At 39.6% G+C, this 19393-nt stretch overlaps 2 protein-coding genes and 1 pseudogene across 3 annotated transcripts in view; 2 read left to right on the top strand and 1 right to left on the bottom strand.

The window, feature by feature from the left end:
• LOC110041816 (5'-3' exoribonuclease 1-like) overlaps positions 1-18495 on the top strand; it is a 247804-nt gene extending 229309 nt beyond the window's left edge. For both annotated transcript variants that reach the window (XM_089283773.1, XM_089283774.1), the window contains one exon: positions 16691-18495. In XM_089283773.1, the coding sequence (XP_089139899.1) occupies positions 16691-17041 (351 nt within the window). In that variant the 3' untranslated portion in view covers positions 17042-18495. The remainder of the gene's footprint in view (positions 1-16690) is intronic.
• On the top strand, positions 1072-10503 carry LOC149116777 (uncharacterized). Its single transcript, XM_089283802.1, has one exon. The coding sequence runs from the start codon at positions 1165-1167 to the stop codon at positions 2194-2196; it is 1032 nt and encodes a 343-aa protein (XP_089139928.1). The 5' UTR covers positions 1072-1164; the 3' UTR covers positions 2197-10503.
• On the bottom strand, positions 2440-4355 carry LOC149116778 (uncharacterized; annotated as a pseudogene).
• Positions 18496-19393: the final 898 nt, after the last annotated feature.

Raw genomic sequence — 19393 nt, 5'->3', positions numbered from 1 at the left:
CCAAGTTCAGGAATGTATACTTCAGGGCAAGGCATCTTATTCACTGTTGCTCTGAAGAATGAATTCACAGCTCTTAAAGACGATCTCATAAAAGGGATGGCCAACAGGGTAATTTTGATGATAGTTTCCAACACATCGTTGTTCAAAAATTGCTGTGAGTAGCCTGATTGTACTCCGTTTTGTAGCTCCTTGTCTCTGTCCCCTCTACTTCCGCCAACTCCACCTGTGTCCTCACCACTGGTACTTCTGCCAACACCATCTATGTCCTTGCTACTTCTGCCAACTCCATCTATGTTCCCACCACTTCCACCAACTCCATCTGAGTCCTCACCACTTCTGCCAACACCATGTATGCCCTCACTACTTCCGCCATTTCCATCTATGTTCCCACCACTTCCACCAACTCCAATTATGTTCCCACTACTTCCGCCAACTCCATCTATGTTCCCACCACTTCCGCCAACTCCATCTGTGTCGCCACTACTTCCACCAACCCGCTTGTGTCCCCTCTACGTCCGCATAATCCACCTATGTCCCTACTCCTGCCAACACCAGCTGTGTCGCTCTCAATTCGCCATTTTCTAAACGAGCGGTAATCTGGGTACGAGTTGCGACCGCAAAGCCACTAGGGATCGTTTGGAGGGACAGCGAAGAGAAAAAACATGGCGTCGCACTACAACTGTTGTGTTCCTAACTGCAATAATAGTTTTAGAAATGCGCCTGAACTTCACTACTACAGAATTCCTAAAGAGCCTGCTATACGGAAAAGGTATGTAGTCCTCATACGGAATGAAACCCTGAAATTAGACAAGGAAAGCACGCGTATTTGCTCTGCTCACTTCGAAGGTGGGGAAAAATTAAGCAGAACTCACTTGCCTTCAATTTTTCCTTGGACAACACCGCACATTCTACGCAGAATTTTAAAGAGGGCCAGCTTCGAAGAAACGCAGAAAATGGAGCAGACCAAAAGGAAATTACCAATGGCTGAATTACCACTGGAAGCAAACTTTGAAATCGAAGAACACTCTAAAGAAAATCTTAGCATTGATACTAGTGTAGAAGTGAGTGAGTGAGTGAGAACTTTATTAAAGTGTACAAACTTTACTCACAGGAGAGCAACTTAGCAAGTAACATGACTATGCGCAATCATGCGAAGGAGAATATATGAAGCTAAAGGAAGATATTCAGAGGCTAGAAAAAGAAAATGAAAACTTGAAGGTGGTGAACAGCAAATTAAAACAAGAAGTGATAACCTTGAAGTATGCTTTAGAGAACTATAGATTCGACATAGATAAGTATGAAGATAAGGATGATGATATTACATTCTACACAGGCTTTCCTGACTACCAGGCACTAATCATTTGTTATAAATCTATAGAACAGTCTTCTAGCAACATTGTCTATGAACACAAAAGGACCAGCAGTGTTGACAGCAATATTGGAAGGCCAAGAGTACTTACTAAATTCCAAGAGTTTATTCTTGTCATGCTCCAGTTAAGGTTGGGCTTGTTTGAAAATGATCTTGCTCATCGATTTAAGGTTTCTATATCAACTGTTTCTAAGATTACCAATGCGTGGATTCCATTTTTGAGAAGGCAATTTGAACCACTTATCACTATCCCTTTGAAAGAGGTACTTCAATTTTATATGCCTGAGATTTTTAAGAAATTGTTACCCAATGTTACAGTTATAGTAGATTGTACAGAATTTGAAATGGAGCGACCATCTTCTCTGGATTCACAGTCTGCATGTTATTCATCATATAAATCAAGAACCACCATGAAGTCCCTTTTGGGGATAACTCCAAGTGGTGTTTTATGTTTTGTCAGTGACTTATTTCCTGGATCTACCTCAAATAAGGAAATTACTGTTCTCAGTGGTTTTTTGGACAGACTTAGGTGTGGTGATCAGGTAATGGCTGACAAAGGGTTTAATTGTCAGGATGAATTAGCTTCTGTTGGTGCAAGCCTTGTCATGCCAGCATTTTTAGATAAGAAGGTACAGTTTAGCAAGGAAGAAACAAATCATAATAAGGTAGTTGCCAGCCTAAGAGTTCATGTGGAAAGGCTCATGGAATGCATAAAGAACTGGCACATCTTTGACCATAAGATACCAATAACTCTTGCACCTATTGCATCAGACATGCTTGTTGTGGTCTGTGCACTATCAAATTTTCAAACCCCTCTTATAAATTAATTACTTGTACATTAGCCAGCATTGGTGTTTCATATGAGGAACAACATGAATACTTATGTTTTTTCTTGTTGATAATCTTACCTAAATTGAAGTTCTTAAGGTAAGAACTATTAACTTTTTCCAACTGATACCATTTACAAGTTTCAGTGAATGTTTTCCACTAACTTACAGTGCATTCAGCTTTGTACTTCATTTAGGCCAATAAAAACTTTGGTTACAGTTTTTAAGAGCATATGTATAAACTTACTTTTCAAACATGCAAGCACTTATTTTGGGGACTCCATATTTGACACAATGGTATGCAAGTTCTGGCACAATCCAGCAATTAAAAAATGACTCTAGCTTTGGGAAAATGGTATCCCAAAAGTCTTTTCAGAAAGAAACTCTCACAAAACGGTGTGGCACAACCTGTCCCCATAACCACAAAGTCAGTCCATTTTCTTTCAACAACAAACATTACTTGTTGTATTTGAAAATAATATTTGTGCTTCACATTCAACTTCACACCATCCTCATATTTCTTGCAAATTCCTTTTCGAATCAGGGCATCCTCCAGGCTTTCATGCTCCTCCACCTGAATGTATTTCAGTTCAATAAGACCTCAGAGTTTTCTGTTGAAGGATCATGCACTAATCCATCTGGACTTGCTCTGAGGAAGCCATGGTGCTTGGAAATATAAAAGCCACATTTTTTTACAGTAATGCCAGTAACCCCTTGCTGCTGTTTGCATGCTTTGTAGGCAGCAATAATGTTGTCTTCCATCTTGAGTCCCTCTTGCATGTATTTACTCTGAAATTGTTTGTTATAACCAAGGACCTTTTGGATGGTTTTGGTGGGTGATGTAGTCTCCCTTTGTACAGCTATTCTGTAACATTTGGTTGCAGTAATTCTGGGCTGCCTATGATGATGCCACAAATGTGTGTTTGATTGCTCTCTTGTTTGCTCTTCTATTTTCTTTATCTTTGCTTCATCAAAATTAATGTTCCTCTTAACCTTCTCAAATCTCTCTTTTAGTTGATCAGCTGATACTGGATGACATTTGATAGGTGACATGAGTGTTTCTTCCTGATCATTAATTCTTTGGGGAAGAATATGTGTCCATCCAATGGTTTTTCCAGATTTTAATTCATATTCTCTAAGAGCCTCAAGAAAGTTGTCTAATCTGTCACTTGGCCAGTTTCCTTGATCTGATGCATTGTTATCCTCCTGTAAGGTTAACTTTGCCTTTTTGGTTTTCTTTTCCTCTGTATCGTCATGCTTGACAAAGCTCATTTCAGAGATAGGTTTGACTGAACCCTTACGCTTGTGTGGAACATACCACTTACAAGGCTTGGATGTACAGGACTCCTCTGAATCAGAACTAGTTTCTTGCCCATTTTTAAAATGTTGTGCAAGAGCAAATAATGTAGACGCAACATGATTGCAGCGACCATCAATACCTGCAGGGCACTTGCAGTGTGCTTTCAAAATACTACCAAAGGATGTCATCACCAGAAAACAGGTATATACTTTATCTTTTTTCATGGATGGAAGTACCTGGCTTTTTATGTAGTGTTTTCCATTTTCATGCAGATTACCAATGTACAAAACATGTCCCGACTAAAGAAGAAGTTAAATCCCTTGACAAGGGGCTTTGCAGTCGATAGTTGCTTTTTACCTTCAACTCCTTCGATCATAAAGTGCCATACGGTTCCAAAAGATACTTTAGGGAGATCCTTTAGATCGGTTTTTTAACCTTCTTTTGGAAAAGACTGGCTGAGTTGCGGTTCTTCCTTCTCAAGGACGCCAAGTTGAGCTTTCTTTCACAAAAGGTGAAGTCTGCCGTCTGGATCACGGAGATATTTAACATCTAATCCATGTTTAACATAATCTTGAACCCTACCAATAAAACAAAAAAAACATGAAATAACAAACAAGACAAGAATAATTTCACTCTGATTTTAGAAGCGAACGTACCTTGTTACTAATGCTTTCTTATTTCCTGTTGTTATAGCTCCTCTGCACAGCAATCATCTTTTCAATTGCACAACACTGCATTGTTCTACAGTTTCGCGAGGAATTTTTGCGCCAGGTATATCTTCTTCAGTCAAAATAACCTTCAGTGGATCTTTCGCAGGAATTTTTCCGCTTTCCGCCATATTTTGTTTAATTCCTTGTCCCTCCAAACGATCCCTAGCGGCTTTGCGGTCGCAAGTCGTACCCAGATTGCCGCTCGTTTAGAAAATGGCGAATTTCATCAATTTCTCTTGTGTCCCCGCCAGTCTCGCTATGAGCACCTGTGCCCTGGACACTTTTGCCATCACATTTAGCCCCACCATTCTGACTATCGGAAAACCAAGGCAGAAGGCTCACATAATGCTCACTAGCAGCGAAATGACCAAGATACACGGTACCGAGTGGGACGCTTGAAGAGGGTTCAAATAAATGTTCTGCACAAGGTCCAAGCATAGATATGACTTGAATGTTTATATTAAATAGATTTGCTGCTGCAAATAGTTATTTGATCTGCAAAAGTGTTATATCTGGCCATGTATTCCAAATATTGTTCCCAAGAGGTCAATCCTGGAAGAAACTCCAAAAGCGGAAAGCCTTCGTTATCAACAGTATTGGTCTACAACTAACGTACCATTTCCTCACGCATCGTTTCAGCAGATCTGAAAATACCCAAAGCAGATAACTGGTGCGCTAGAGCAGCAAACTGACAGGATCCATCACCAGGCAGATTATACTGAATATCGAAACCCTGTTCCTCAATTACTTTTTGGTAATCAGCTGGTTCCATTGGAATGTAGTACCTACTTCGATGCGCTTCTTGTCTTTTCTTTGTTATCTTTACAGCTCTTTATTTTCTCTTCTCCGAGGGTGAGGCTTGTTATGTCATCAACTGGCAACCACTTCTCCGACTTTTTGCCAGGCACAGGAGAGATGTAGGCTACTTTATACGCATGGCGATAAATGTTCCGCTTTAGTATTTCGGCCTCTAAAACATAATGCCTCTTTTGGGCACTTTTAATACCCCCTTTCCTTGGCCGGCAAGCGCACATATACCTTTTGCCCAACATTATATTTTGCAGGCGGATGGGATCGCAAATGCCCTCTAATCATTTTCTCTCTGCATCGGTCATTTGCTTTTACAGCTTGCTTCCTTATGTTTGAGGCATGTTTAGAGCGCTGTCTCCGGTCGCCCTCAAATGAGATGCATTTACCAGCATTTTCGACCACCTCTTCATCTGTCATGGCTGTGTTGTATGTATTGCATTTGCGTGCAAAGCACACTTCAAAAGGTGTTTTATATGCTAGAACTTCTTTTGGGTCTTTGTTTAAAATGTATTGGTAGTTCGGCAGACTCTGAGCCCAATTTACACCTTTCGCGCCCATTTGAACAAAGTCGTATTCCATCTTAGACCGTAAAGCCCTATGGCTACGTTCAAACTTTCCCTAAGATTGTGGGCGGTACCGATGACAACAAATTATTTTGATCTCTAACTGGCGGCAAAGTGCCTTGACAGCTCCTTTAAACCCACCCCCTTGATCACATTGAATGACACGAGGAGGTCCATGTTCCTGATATATGTTTTGCAATTCATCCACAATGTTCTTACTGCTTTTCATGCTAACAGGACGAAGTCAAACAAACCGACTGAATACATCCATCATTGACAAAACATATCTGTATGACACGCCGTGGAGCTTCACGGTACCTTCTGCCCCATGTCCGTTAAGTCAACCTAGTGTCTTATTTGCACGTCTCTAGCGCAGATGGGAATCTTGCCTTATTACAAAATTTTGTATTCCTTTTATAATGCTGCTTGTCGGTATTAAGAATTTCTTGTACCTTGACTCTACTAAGACCCGCAAAGTTCTACTTGAGAGAGGATACTAACTTTGCAGCACCTTATCCTTTTACCTGTTCGTATTCATCAGCAACGACCTTCTGCACTTCTGAGACTCTTAGTATCCGACGTCCTTTTGCTTTGGAACAAATAAATTTACAGCCACCTACTTCCTTAACAATTAAATCCTCTTGGGCTCTCCAGTACCTCACCATAGCTGATCGTTGTGCTCGTGTGCGTTCCTTCACAGCTGGTAGACGTTCACCCTCAATTATTCTAATCAGAACGTCATAAATCTCATCGGGAATGGCAGATTTATCTCGATCTCCGCGCCCTTTGCCTTTACTCTCCCTAGCCACAGAGCTACAGAGAGCTAAGAAGCATAAAGAGAGTGCCAAAGGGAATACACATAAAGACTTCATCTTGAACTGAATTCATGAAAGGCAAATTTACCTAAAGGAAAATTTCTCACACAGTCGGAATAATGTCTAGACACTGTGTCTGAGGTATATTCATATAGATGGTTCAAACGAGACAAACTAACTTCCGAGTTAGGATTTCGAGTTGGATTTCGAGTTGGATTTTCGAGTTAGGATTCCGAGTTGGATTTTCGAGTTAGGATTTCAAGTTGGTTTTTACTAGTAATCCAGCTGCAACGAATCGGCGAGTTCTGTAAACCGTCTCGTAGATTTCCAGTCCAATACAGCCAACAAAAGAATTCCTGTAGGGGTGGGGTTAGTGTTTTGCCTTTTTATTGCGCGTAAACAGCTACATTTGAATCACATGGTGCCAGAACGACCAAAAGGAGGAATAAACCTATACATCGAGCTCGAGGAACATAAGCCCGATCAGATAGCTGCAAGAAACAAAAGAATGTTTCTCGAGAAACGTATAGCTTTCTCGAAGTAAAGCTACGGCGTCTCAGAAGAAAAATGTACAAGGCCAAATAATATAATATCCGTGATAAGAATCTACCCACAATACTTGCAAACAGTTTTAATAACAATATAGAATGCAAGTAAGCAAAATTCATATTTTGTCCCTCGAAAGCAAACACTTGGAGACTTAAAAACATATCTTGCAATATGAATGAGCCTAAAAAAGGCATAAACACATGACAAATTACAGGGGTGTCAAACTCGATGAAGCGACATGCAGATAGGATTGGAAATCATGCAGACCTATGACCTCTAAAACTTTTGCTATAGCACGGTCTTACGGCTCAACTCTACTTAAAATTCCTCCTTATAACACAACATGAAGTGCCCTTCATAAACACAAGTGAAGCAACAAAAAGGTCGATTGACCGAACAGAGAACGGCAAATGTACAAATGTCACTAACTGTAGGAGTCGTGTAAGCTTGTCAACCCCATTATACACTGATGTCACTGATTAGCGATCGAGTGCCTAGAAATCCAGAAAAAACCCCTTTAAAAAAACAAAAAATAACGAGGTCGAGCTTCAAACAAATAAGGATCGAAAAGTACATTACGCCATTGGCTAGCTCTATCTTCACCAATAGGAGTCGTGTTTGGCCTGTCAACCATTTAAACCATCAAACCACTAAAAATTTATTGGAAATCCCGCCAAAAAATCTAACTCGAAAATCCAACTCGAAAATCCAACTCGAAAATCCAACTCGAAATCCAACTCGAAATCCAACTTGAAATCCTAACTCGGTAAATAGGCCGCCTCGGTTCAAACAAGGCTGTTCCGAAAACACGGAGTGCGGAGAGTAAAAAAAAAGAATTAAAAAAAATTAGAAATAAAATAAAATGTAAAAGTGAATTGAAAGAATAATTAAATACATTTAAAAAAATAAAAATAGAAATTTAAGAAATAATAATGATAAAAATTCACACCGCCGTGGACCGTTCATAGTGCAGTCATTTTTTTTCAGTCATCCTACGATTTTCATAGTTAGCATTGCACGTTTAAGAAAAAAAAAGAACAGTCCAGTTTTGACCATGTCTAGACAATGTGACAAATCACGACTCGTAGTTAGTAGCTAGTAGTTACAGTGTAGTTACGGCATGTATTGCAGAAAATTTATTGAAAACTTCGACTGATCGTGTGACAGGAAGTCACGCCAACATTTTACCAAATTAGGTTTGAGGTTAATGACAAAGCAAACACACTTCAATGTAGTGATTGGGGTTGACAAGTCTCCGATTCACGACTCCTACGATTTGTGACATTTGAAAAAAACAAAGCTCAGACCCTCGACCCTCAACATGTGACCCTCGACATGTGACCCTCGACCCTTGACAAAAAGATAGACTCTTGTATTTTACAATGCGTTTACTGAAACCGGGGCCACCCAGACAATGCAAACCAATCAGATGGCAGAACTCAAACAATAGATTCAACATTTTCAAATCCAGCCAATCAAATGTCCGGTTCAAAACAATGAAATTTCAACTTGTTCGTTGTGATGCTTACACAACTACGGTGTTTGTATATAAATTGTCAAGCTCAAATCGTTAAAACTTTTGCGTTAGAAAATATTGTGTTACTTTACTTTAGAGTTTACATTGACAGGCGTAGTAAACTCATTAGATTGACCATTTTCCACTGTAAACGTATAGGCACGCAAAGTATCACTTTTACGGAGTTGTTGTTTAAAATCGTAGAATAACAGATTTTGACATTATTTTTTTACAGAATAAATTCCGTTCCTGTTGTCTGTGTGAGTTTCCATCACGTTCACTGTCTCAGCAGCTGTACATTTCGGAGTTTGAGCTCCCTTTCTGGGTTATCAGCGTATTGAAATAACATCTTCAGGGAAAATTCAAACGAATCTTTTTTCCGCGTTGTACTATCAAAGCCTCAACATGTAAAATCACTCAGGCAAAACAAAAGACAATAGCGCCATGCATAGGAACCCCCCTGGATGGAAAATCGAAGATATCTCGAACAAAGAATTCAGGTTACAGGTCCATCTTTGTTTCAAGTTAACTTTTCATATCTCCTACTTGAAGTTTGCTTTCAGCTTCAACAACGAAACAAAACGAGCGAAACGAATCCACCAAAACGAGCGAAACGAAACCACCGAAACGAGTGAAACGACCGAAACGAGTAAAATAACAAGTAAATAAATGAAAAAGTTTATAAAAAACAGCCTTGATCTCTGGCACGTTACTATGGCAACCTGATCTCGTACCCAGATCCGCATGTGTGACATGGTTACATTTCAAACCTGAAAGATGGCTGAGCGCAAGGGTGTCGACGACGACCACGAAGACATCGAGAAAAAGTGAGTATTTTTCACATTTGAATGGAATTCTAGCTAAAACAAGGAATGTAATTTCAAAGAAAGGTTTCCTGGTCGTATCGTGGATTCTTAGGCGGTGGCAAATCGACAACGCCGAGCCCAGGATGTATGGAAACACAATCTCAAGAGTATCCGTGAAGAGCTGAGCGCCTAATAAGAAATTATTTTGAGAACTGCACGAGTCACAAAGGCCTGATGTTAATATGATTAAAGCTTGTCAAGTCGCCGTCGTTTTTCTTTAGAGATATATATTAAAGAAAGTCCTGGTTCGCACGAAGAATGCTGCAAAGTCATTCTCGAATAGACCATTCGATTCGCCACCATAGAATACCATTCAGAATGTGAAAATACCCACCTTTTTCTCGATGTCTTCCTGCTCGACAGGCTTGCGCTCATCCACCTTTCAGGTTTGTGATGTCACGATGTCACACATGTGGCTTAAGAGCAGGATCTGGGTACGAGATCCGGCTGCCATAGTAACGCGCTTGAGCTTAAGGCCTTTTAGTGCAGAGTGCACTATTGGGATGGTCATGGGAGCTGCCTGCCGCTAAGGAACTAAGGCACTATGCGATATGGCGCTAAGGTGTAAACTTAAATGTTTGTTTAATTAATTAATTAATTTCAATTAATCATCGCTGTCACTTAGCTTTGAACATTGCAAAGCTATATATTTGTTTCAGGTAACCCCTTGCTCTCCTTGTGGTACCATTCTCCTTAGAACAAAACTAATTTGCCCTAAACGCATGCGTAGATTAGTTAGCGTTCGTGGCTTCTCTATCAGGTGAAGGATACATTTGCATATGGAATCACGCACAAATGTTGAGTGCTTTTCCTTATGGTAGAGTTCAACTTGTAAGACGCATGCGTTCTAGCATCGTTAGTGTTATACACTATCTTTCCATGCGGTATTTTATATATCATGTCATGGGACCGAGGACGGCAGTTATTTTTCAGGTGAGGCCAATTGTCCCTTTTTATTGCAAAACTGAAACGTTACTGTGGCTACGTAGCTTTTAGAATTACACACAGATCGGTTCAACAAATATCATCTGCTGTTTTCAATCTACAACAGTGTGCTTGTCAGGGTTCAAATGTATTGCTTCTCCTTAGCGGCTTGTTTATTTCTTGCCTTAATTGTGTCTGTAAGAGAGACCAAAAAGTTCCCAAGTTAGTGGCTTTAATACTCCGCAAATTGTAAATTTGTAACAAAAGAAACCAGGAAAATGCTCAAATATTGCTGTAGACACCGTGGCACCTAATGAAAGCGCAAATTAATTTAATCAGTCTTTGAGGAGACTCATTCATATCGGCCAAGTAGCGCTGTTTATCTTCAATACTTTTCATTGAAATGCTTCTCAGCCATCAATATCGTTGTGTGTTAATTTTGAATTGTTTTATTGTTAACAACAAAGGTGGCAACAGAAAAAGAAAGTGGTACTTCGTGACTATCTGATAATTAAATTAGTCCTTGTTCATCGGTCAAAATTTGCATTTTTAGTAAAACAACATCGTCTCTGTTCCGTTTCTTCATCACTACATCAGATATTTAACTTTCTTTCATTTATCTCCAAAAAAAACATCTTCCGTATGTTTTGGAGAAAACAAGGGTTTCATATTACATGCCTTTACGACGAAAATAAAAGTATCAAGTTAGAAAGATGGCGTGAAGAGCTAAATTGTCACGTTTGCTGCTTCAGCATATTATTGAATTTAAAATGAACGAAAATCAACGTAAAACACCAGTAGTAATTAATTTGTGCGTAATTTTTGGACCTGAATGAAAATACAACCTCGAAACATACACACTGCAAAGGGGAGAAGCCGTAGCAGACTACCAAGGTAGACACAAACCGGAAGTGAACCGAGCAGGGGTGAGTACTTCTGGAACTACTGTACCAGAGCTATCAATTGCGCTCTGCACTATCGGAGATTGTCTCACTAGTTTAACTTTTTTATTTATTTACTTACTATTTTACTCGTTTCGGTCATTTCGCTTGTTTAGATGGTATCGTTTCGGTGGTTTCGTTTCGTTGTTTCGGGTTTTAGTACATGCCTTCTTTTAAACAGCAGCCACGATATTCAAACCCTAAACCACACACTCTGCTGGCCATATATATTTACGAGTGACACTCTTACGTAGCTTTTCGTTCCATGTATTTTGTAAACCAACCAAAGATCCCATAGGAAGTGCAGCAATTAAACCCAATAGCACGCGAAACTTGTAACGGTTTTAGCTTGAAAATTTGTTAAGCGACACCGTATAAATCGCGTAAGCATCACAACAAACAAGTTGAGATTTCATTGTTTTTTACCGGACATTTGATTGGCTGGATTTGAAAACAGGACATTTCATTGGCTGGATTTGAAAATGTTCGAATCTATTGTTTCAGTTCTGCCATCTGATTGGTTTTCATTGTCTGGGTGGCCCCGGTTTCAGTAAATGCACTGTAAGTTAGAGTCGTGATTTGTCACATTTCCTAGGCATAATCAAAACTGGACTGTTAATTATTCCTAAACGTGACCTGCTAAATATGAAAATCGTGAGTTTAATATACCATTTTGACTTAATAAAATCACCGCGATATCAACGGGAGTGTCTACTCCGCGCGGGTCGCTGGTCGCGGGTAAACAGTGCGGGTCGTAGGTATACAGTGCGGATCGCGGGTAAACGGCGTGGGTCGCGGGTAAACAGCCCAGGTCACGCAAAAAATAATCTACCCCCTATTCTTAGAACTTTGCTAAAGTTGTTTCAAAAAAGCTCGACTGAGCAAGAGTCTTAACTTTGACATTCCATTGTAACGAGAGGAATAAATCTTCTGAGAATAGGATGATAGACCAGCTAGCAGTCAGTGAAGCCAAACCTCTTTACCCGTGACCCGCGCTGATTACACACGTCCGACATCAACGGTCCACTTCAGGCAGCGTGAACTTTTACCATTATTTCTTAAATTTACAGTTTTAGTTTATTTGTGTACTACTTTTAAATTTTATTTTATTTCTTATTTTTCTTTTTATATTTCTTTATTTTTCTACTATTTTTTTTTAACTCTCCGCAGTCCGCGTTTTCGGAACAGCCTTCAGATAACGTCTTGTCACAAAAGTACATATGTCATCACTTTTTGAAAGAGAGTTATTTAGTGCCTCCTGTAGTACTAGCATCTGTAAATGTTTTTGTTCTTGAGAAGCAAACACATACATCGGTAACGTCTTGATGTTTCTTTGAAGTGCGTAGAAGGAGAGTCATTAGGTTAAAAAAGTATCTGCACTTCCTGTGGAAAATCATGAAGCTAATTCGAAAAAGGAAAAAAGAAATTGCGGGCACGGTTTTGGAAGAAACTGTCCAACAATAAGCTGGCCAAATTTCAGCCCATCGGTTCAGGGCTTGCAGACGTGGAAATTAAAAGGTGTCCTTATCTTCGCTAAATTTTCGTTCGAAAAAAAGGTAAAAGTTTTGTTTGTTTGTTTTTTTGGCGGCGTCATCCATGTAATGCATTCTAACGCCTTAACATCAATGTTTGTTCATACCAGAAAGGGATCATCTTGCTCTAACAATAGGTGATTGGCAGGTAACGTGCAGCAGGATGAGCTCATGGGGGCAATTGTCTCTTTTTACCTCATCTTCCGATCGTGGTTTGTAAATTCAAAATTCTTGCTCCATGTCTAAACAGGAGGATTACTACTCACGATAAATTCGATAGCGTTGATCCTAGCAGTATGCAGGACACCTATCATATATGAACTCAGTTAAATGACCTTGCTCTCCATGAGTTCTCGTAGCTCAGTGGATAGAGCGCCCGCCCGGTGTTCGGGAGGTCATGGGTTCGATTCCTGTTGGGGACTCAGAATTTTCCTTTGTCCCACGCTGGTGTCATGTTGATTAATTCACCTTCACATAAATAAGGTTGTTATGCAACTACTTATAGAAGGATTTACAAAACCGTTTAATACAAGTACATTTACATAGTTTGACTGACACTAGGAGCTATGATTTACTAGAGATAAACTAAACTATGGGTTGAAATTAATCAGGAACTAAATTCAAGAACTTGAGTGAGGGTTTCGACTTTAACATAGTCATCCCTATCTGAAATCTTTATTACACTTGTACATTTCTTATTACATTTGTGACTGGTTATTACATTCGTGCCTTCAACAGGGGTAATTTTGTGCGTAATGATACTCGCAATTGAACAAATCGCGCTTACGCTTCGCAGTCATCCGATATGTTCAATCATGAGACCGATTATGGACAGAATTGGATGGCACCTTTTAATAACTAGTGAGACAATCTCAAATAGTGCAGAGTGCAATTGATAGCTCTAGCACGGTAGTCTCATAAGTATTCACGCCTGCTTGGTTCACTTCCGGTTTGTATCTACTTGGGTAGTCTGCTAGGGCTTTTCCCCTTTATAGCAGTGTGTATGTTTCAAGGTTGTGTTTTCATTCAAGGTCCGAAAATTACGTACAATTATAGTTTGTCACGGCAGCTTTTAAATTTTACTCTGGTGTTTTACGATGATTTTCGTTCATTTTAAATTCAATAAGACGTTGAACAAACGTGACAATTTAGCTCTTCGCACCAACTTTGTAACTTGATACTTTGTTTTCCTCGCAAAGGTATATAACATGAAACCCTTGTTTTCTCCAAAACACACGGAAGATGTGCTTGTTTTTTGGCGATAAATGAAAGAAAGTTAAATATCTGACGAAGAAATGGAAGAGAAACTATTTTTTTTCTCAAAACGCAAATTTTCTCATCACCGATGAACAAGAACTAATTTAATTATCAAATAGTCACGGAATACCACTTTCTTTTCCCGTTGCCACCTTTGTTGTTAACTATAAAACAATTCAAAACTAATACACAACAATATTGATTGATACAACTGAGAAGCATTTCAACGAGAAGTATTGACGGTAAACAGCGCTACTTGGCCGATATTATCCTGTAGCGGTGAACGAGTCTCCTCAAGGACTGATTAATTTAATTTGCGCTTTCATTAGGTGCCACGAAGTCTGCAGCAATCTTTGTTTCTTTTGTCACAAATTAAAAATTTGCAGAATATTGAAGCCACTATTTTGGGAACTTTTTGGTCTCTCTTACAGATGAAATTAAGGCAAGAAATAAACAAGCCGCTAAGGAGAAGCTATACATTTCCCTTCTTTATTTAAACCCAGACAAACATACTATTGTAGTTCGAAAACAGCAGATGATATTTGTTCAACCGACCTTTGGCGGCTCTGGGTAATTCTAAAAGATACTTTTCACTTTTGCACTAAAAAGGGACAAGTGGCACTACCTAACATCGCATGACATATAAAAAACGGCGTGCTAGAACGCATGCCTCTTACATGTTACATGTTAGGTTCTACCATATGGAAAACCAATTAACATTTTTGTGTGAATCTGTCTGCAATATATCCTCCATCTAGTATATAGAAGACACGAACGCTAACTAATCTGCGCATGCGTTTAGAGCAAATTGGTTTTGTTCTAAACGGAATAGTACCACAGGAAGAGCAAGGGGTTACTTGAAAGAAATATTTAGCTTTGCGATATTCACACCTAACTGATGTAGATGGAACACGTCTTACCTAGGGTACACATGTACCTTTCCCACCTCACCCCCGCCACTTCTTCGTCTCTAGACTAATTAATTAATTGAAATTAATTAATTAAACAAACATTAAAGTTTACACCTTAGCACCATAGTGCCATGGAGCCTTAGTACCTTAGCGACAGGCAGCCCCCAGAACCATCCCAATAGTGCACTCTGCACTAGAAATGATAACACAATTTGACAATTTAATGTCTTGATAGCTTAAAAAACATGAGTTTCTTTTGATCAAGATGTGCGAGTAGAGGAACCCGTCAAGTATATCTGTCCGAAATACAGCAGGCACAAAATGATGCAGCCATCAACTAAGATGTATAGCACGTACACTGCCCTGTTTAGGCCAGGTTGGCTAATATGAGGCCTATTCTTTATCAGATGAAAAATTTTGTATTGTTTTGATTAATGGTGAAACAGAAAGGTAATAGTTTGTTCAATGTCATTTATAGTCGAAAAGGGGCAGTAGACCAATCAGATTGCAGGAAAATTTTAATGGACCAATCAGAAAGCCGTATTTAGCCGACGTGACCAACGAAATGGCCGCCTGAAAAATCTGTCCCATTCCCCTAACCAGAAGTCACGGTCACTAATGCGCTTGGTTCGCCCCAGTCTCCCGAACAAAAGAGTCATAAATTCAAATAAAAGGGGTTTTAATTTTGGATTTGACAGTTTTACAAAGTAGTTTCCGGTCGACTTAAAGGGGCTCAGTCACGATTTGCTCATATTGAAAAGTTTAGCCTCAATTTTTCAAATTCGTTGTTCGTAATCCGTGTTAATCTTCTCCATCCTTAGCCATCCTTGTTCCTTTATGGTTTATCATTATCTCTTTAGTGTTTTTCTATCCTATTAAATTGTTATTTTCAGGTTTCCTGCCATTTAAAGGTAATTTTGTACGTAGCCAAAATAAGTCAAAATACCGTGACTGAGCCCCTTTAAGGTCCAGAAACCATTATCGCGTATTGGTGCTGACCATGTTTGTGTCAAATTGTAGTGATTGATCGTGACTGAAGTACACGAGCTAAAGTTGTGTGAATGTACGAAATTTGTGTTTCGCTGAAACATAACACAAGACTAACACCTGGGTGATTAACAGACATCGTTGAGCCTAAACTGTCCGTAAAATGCGCCAGCGTTGTGTCCAAACTGTCCCAAACTGTGCCAGCGCTGTGCCTGAACCGTGCATCAATTGTGCCTTCGCTTTTTATTCTGTGTGCTAATGCACAAAAACTCTTGTTTCAGCGAAACACAAATTTGGTTTATTTCCACAGTTTTAGCTGGTGTACTTCACTCAATGCATCACTTCAGTTTGACACAAACATGGCCAGCACCAACACACGTTGACGGTTTCTGAACCTGAAGCCGACTGGAAATGGAAACTACTTTGTAAAATTTCTGACTCGTTTTATTTTGTTCGGGAGACTAGGGCGAACCAAATGCATTAGTAACCGTGACTTCTGGTTAGGGTACCGGGACAGAATTTTTCAGTCGGCCATTTTGTTGGTGAAGTGGACGAAATATGGCCTTCTGATTGGTCCATTAACATTTTCCTGCAATGAGATTGATTCACTGCCCCTCTAAGCGACCCTTACTACTAGTTAGCTACCTCTCGTTATTTAAACGGTAATTTGTTTTTGAGAATAAATCTGGTGGAGATTAGAGTTAAGACTTGGAAAGAAATGCCAAGAGAATGCATTGTCGTTTTACTTATGTACGATTTATTCTGTGCTGTTCGTGTAGTTCATACTGAAAAAGGTTCATCTTTTTTTTCCAGGTTACTAGGAGAAGTTCCTCATGTCAGCTGTCTTCTCCAGGAAAGCCACAAGAGACTTTGCTAACAGAAAGTTTGATCAGCGGACAGTCTAGGGAAAATAGAGAATTAGATGGAAGTCAGCAGAGAGAACAGAGCGTGTACTCTGTGAAGGAAACAACTGAAGAGCACAAAAATGTTTCAAGTGCTTTGCTTTCAGGTTTATCAGCCAACAACTCTTGTGCTATGCAGGATTCCCAGAAAACCTGTTCTTTGCCAGTACAGGGAACTGACAAACCTAGCACCCCTTCTAGAAGAACACCCCGTTCTTCCAAAAGACTACTGGCACCGAGTTTCTTTGCAAAGAGAAGCTAACACACTTGATTTTTACTTCACCCAAGCATCTCAGAAATTCTTGCTACAGTTTTTACGTTTCTTTTCCAAGCTAATTAGCCTGTAGAGCAGGCGAGGGCCGAAGCGCTGTTGCTAAATATGAAAGTCGATCAAAGCGAGCCGTATTGTTGTTTCAGCGTAACCTATGCCACTGACCAATCCATAAGTCAACGAAAAATAAATTTTAGAAACTTCACGGAACTATTAAGTTATCTTTTTAAAGATTGACCAGCTTCTGGTGCCGTCGATTGATAATTTGGCCACCCCTTTGTAGCCAATTAGATTGCGTATATATCTGGTAGACAGTAAGTGTGTGATACTAATATGCACTTACTGGTCCCGAGGGACACAGTTCTGTTTTCCCGAAAATCACGTTTCCCTCGACTTCGTCTCGTGAAACATAGAGTGTCGAGGGAAAACAAAACTAACTGTTTCCCAAGGGACCAGTAATTCACTGTTTTTTTATATAGCTGGAGTAGTGGGAAGTAAGTTTAGTGGGAAAGCGGGCAACCATTGCATAAATGTCGCCCGCCGGGCGACATCTAGATTCAGCCATTGCCACGTGACCATAAATAACTCGGTAAGAGCTCACGTTAGATTCCCCTAACTCTATATAACATTATAGTTCACCACTAAATTTTCTCCAATTCTTATTGGTTTAAATTGATCATGTGATGCGATAGTGTTCATCCGCGGAGAGACACTATCTGCCCATACTGCCCGTCCGAGGAAAATACCCGGATAGATAGTACTCGTCCTTGAAAATTTTTCAGTAAACAAGCAGAAAAATTTTCTGCAACAAGTAAATTTTTTCTGTACAAAAATTTTTCCGTAATCATCTAATAAGGTTGAAAATAATTCAATACGATTTTTGAACTGGCGCGCGGAAGAAAATTTAGGGGTGAACAATAAAGACAATAGGATGTTTATGTCTCGGAACTATCAGTCTGATAGTTGCCCCTTGGAAATTTGATGTTCTTAAAACTAGCATATTTGCCCTAGAAGCTTCGCTTCTCGGGCAAGTTTTTGTTTTAAGAGCATCAAATTTCCGCAGGGCAACTATCAGCCAATGTTCCTCGACAGAAACACTCTATTGTTTAAATAGCAGATACTCCCGGCTGAAAGATGTAGATTGATGTTCTTATACACTAACTAACCAATTTCCTCTTTGCAATGTTACACTGAGAAAAAAACCCTGTTTAACAATTTAGTTAATATTACTTTTTTTGCGATCAGGTCATTTCACATAATAAAGGATATACACGGACAACGCAATTAAATATGAATAGCATTCTGTTACGACCCAAGTATTTAAAGATATTTCAGGAGACTTGAGTCTTGGATTGTGTTAGGGGCCGATAGATACATCTTGGTTAGCAAGTAAACAAAATGTTTTGTTTACTTGGTTCAAGTAAACAAAATGTAAGTCACATTAATTTGTTTATGTGTTAACTTCGTTGAGGGGTGGGCGAGAGAGCACATAAACTCCTTTGCCGGGTAGGGGAGGCTATATAGCTAGTGACCATTGGGGAATACTGAGAAATTGCCCCCTTTCCACTCCGTAGAGTTTTTGAGCGCTATTGTGTTTCAGACAGTAGATCAAGATCTCAAAACAAACATGGCGTCGTATGTCGTGGTTTTCAAGACGGTAAAGTTTTAGTCAGGCGTAAACAGGAAGACGTTAAAACAATCGGATGATAAAGCAATGTCATACCCAGAGCCCGCGTCCCCCTAGACCAGCAGTCAGGAGACTCTGGCATCAACGATTGAAAGTAAGTAAATTCCGCACATCCGGGCTTTATGTGCAAACGCAGACTCCTGGGCGCTGAGCTTCTGCACGTGCCTTAGCATTGTCAGAGCATTCTTGGTACTAAATTAATCTAAGTGTTTTCCACGAATTGAAGTGATCGAATTGTCTTGAACTTTGAAAACTGAATCGTACAGAGAGTTAAAGAATGAACCATGCAGTATAATAAATGCAGCTTGCTCAGATAAAGGGGATACATGTATGGGACATTATGGCTGTTCTTCAGGCAGAATTTTTGACAAATCCTTGCATAGTCGTAAACAACAGAATCAGGGTCCCTGTTTAATGTACTGATGCAGGACGTAAGAGAAGTGATTTGAAGTGTTGGGGAGGAAGCACCAGTCAATTCAAAACCCAAAGGGCTTTGATTCTCGCCAATTGAATAAAGGTAATTGTTGACTGTAAAAATGTAGGACTTTCAGTGAAGAGTTGGTACAATGGGTGCTTACCATTCAGCCAAGAAATCCGAAACTTTCTGTTGAAAGTCACATGGAACAGCAATTTTCCGGAAAATCCGTTCGGAAATA

The sequence above is a fragment of the Orbicella faveolata genome, unplaced genomic scaffold (assembly GCF_042242905.1).
Source record: "Orbicella faveolata isolate gen_17 unplaced genomic scaffold, um_ofav_v1 contig_12, whole genome shotgun sequence".
NCBI lineage: Eukaryota > Metazoa > Cnidaria > Anthozoa > Scleractinia > Merulinidae > Orbicella > Orbicella faveolata.
The sequence above is the reverse complement of the archived record's forward strand: the minus strand, read 5'-3'. Positions and strand labels throughout refer to the sequence as shown.

What these genes read in the sequence shown, in the direction of transcription:
- LOC149116777 (XM_089283802.1), top strand. Translation starts at nt 1,165, where the DNA reads ATGAAGCTAAAGGAAGATATTCAGAGGCTAGAAAAAGAAAATGAAAAC.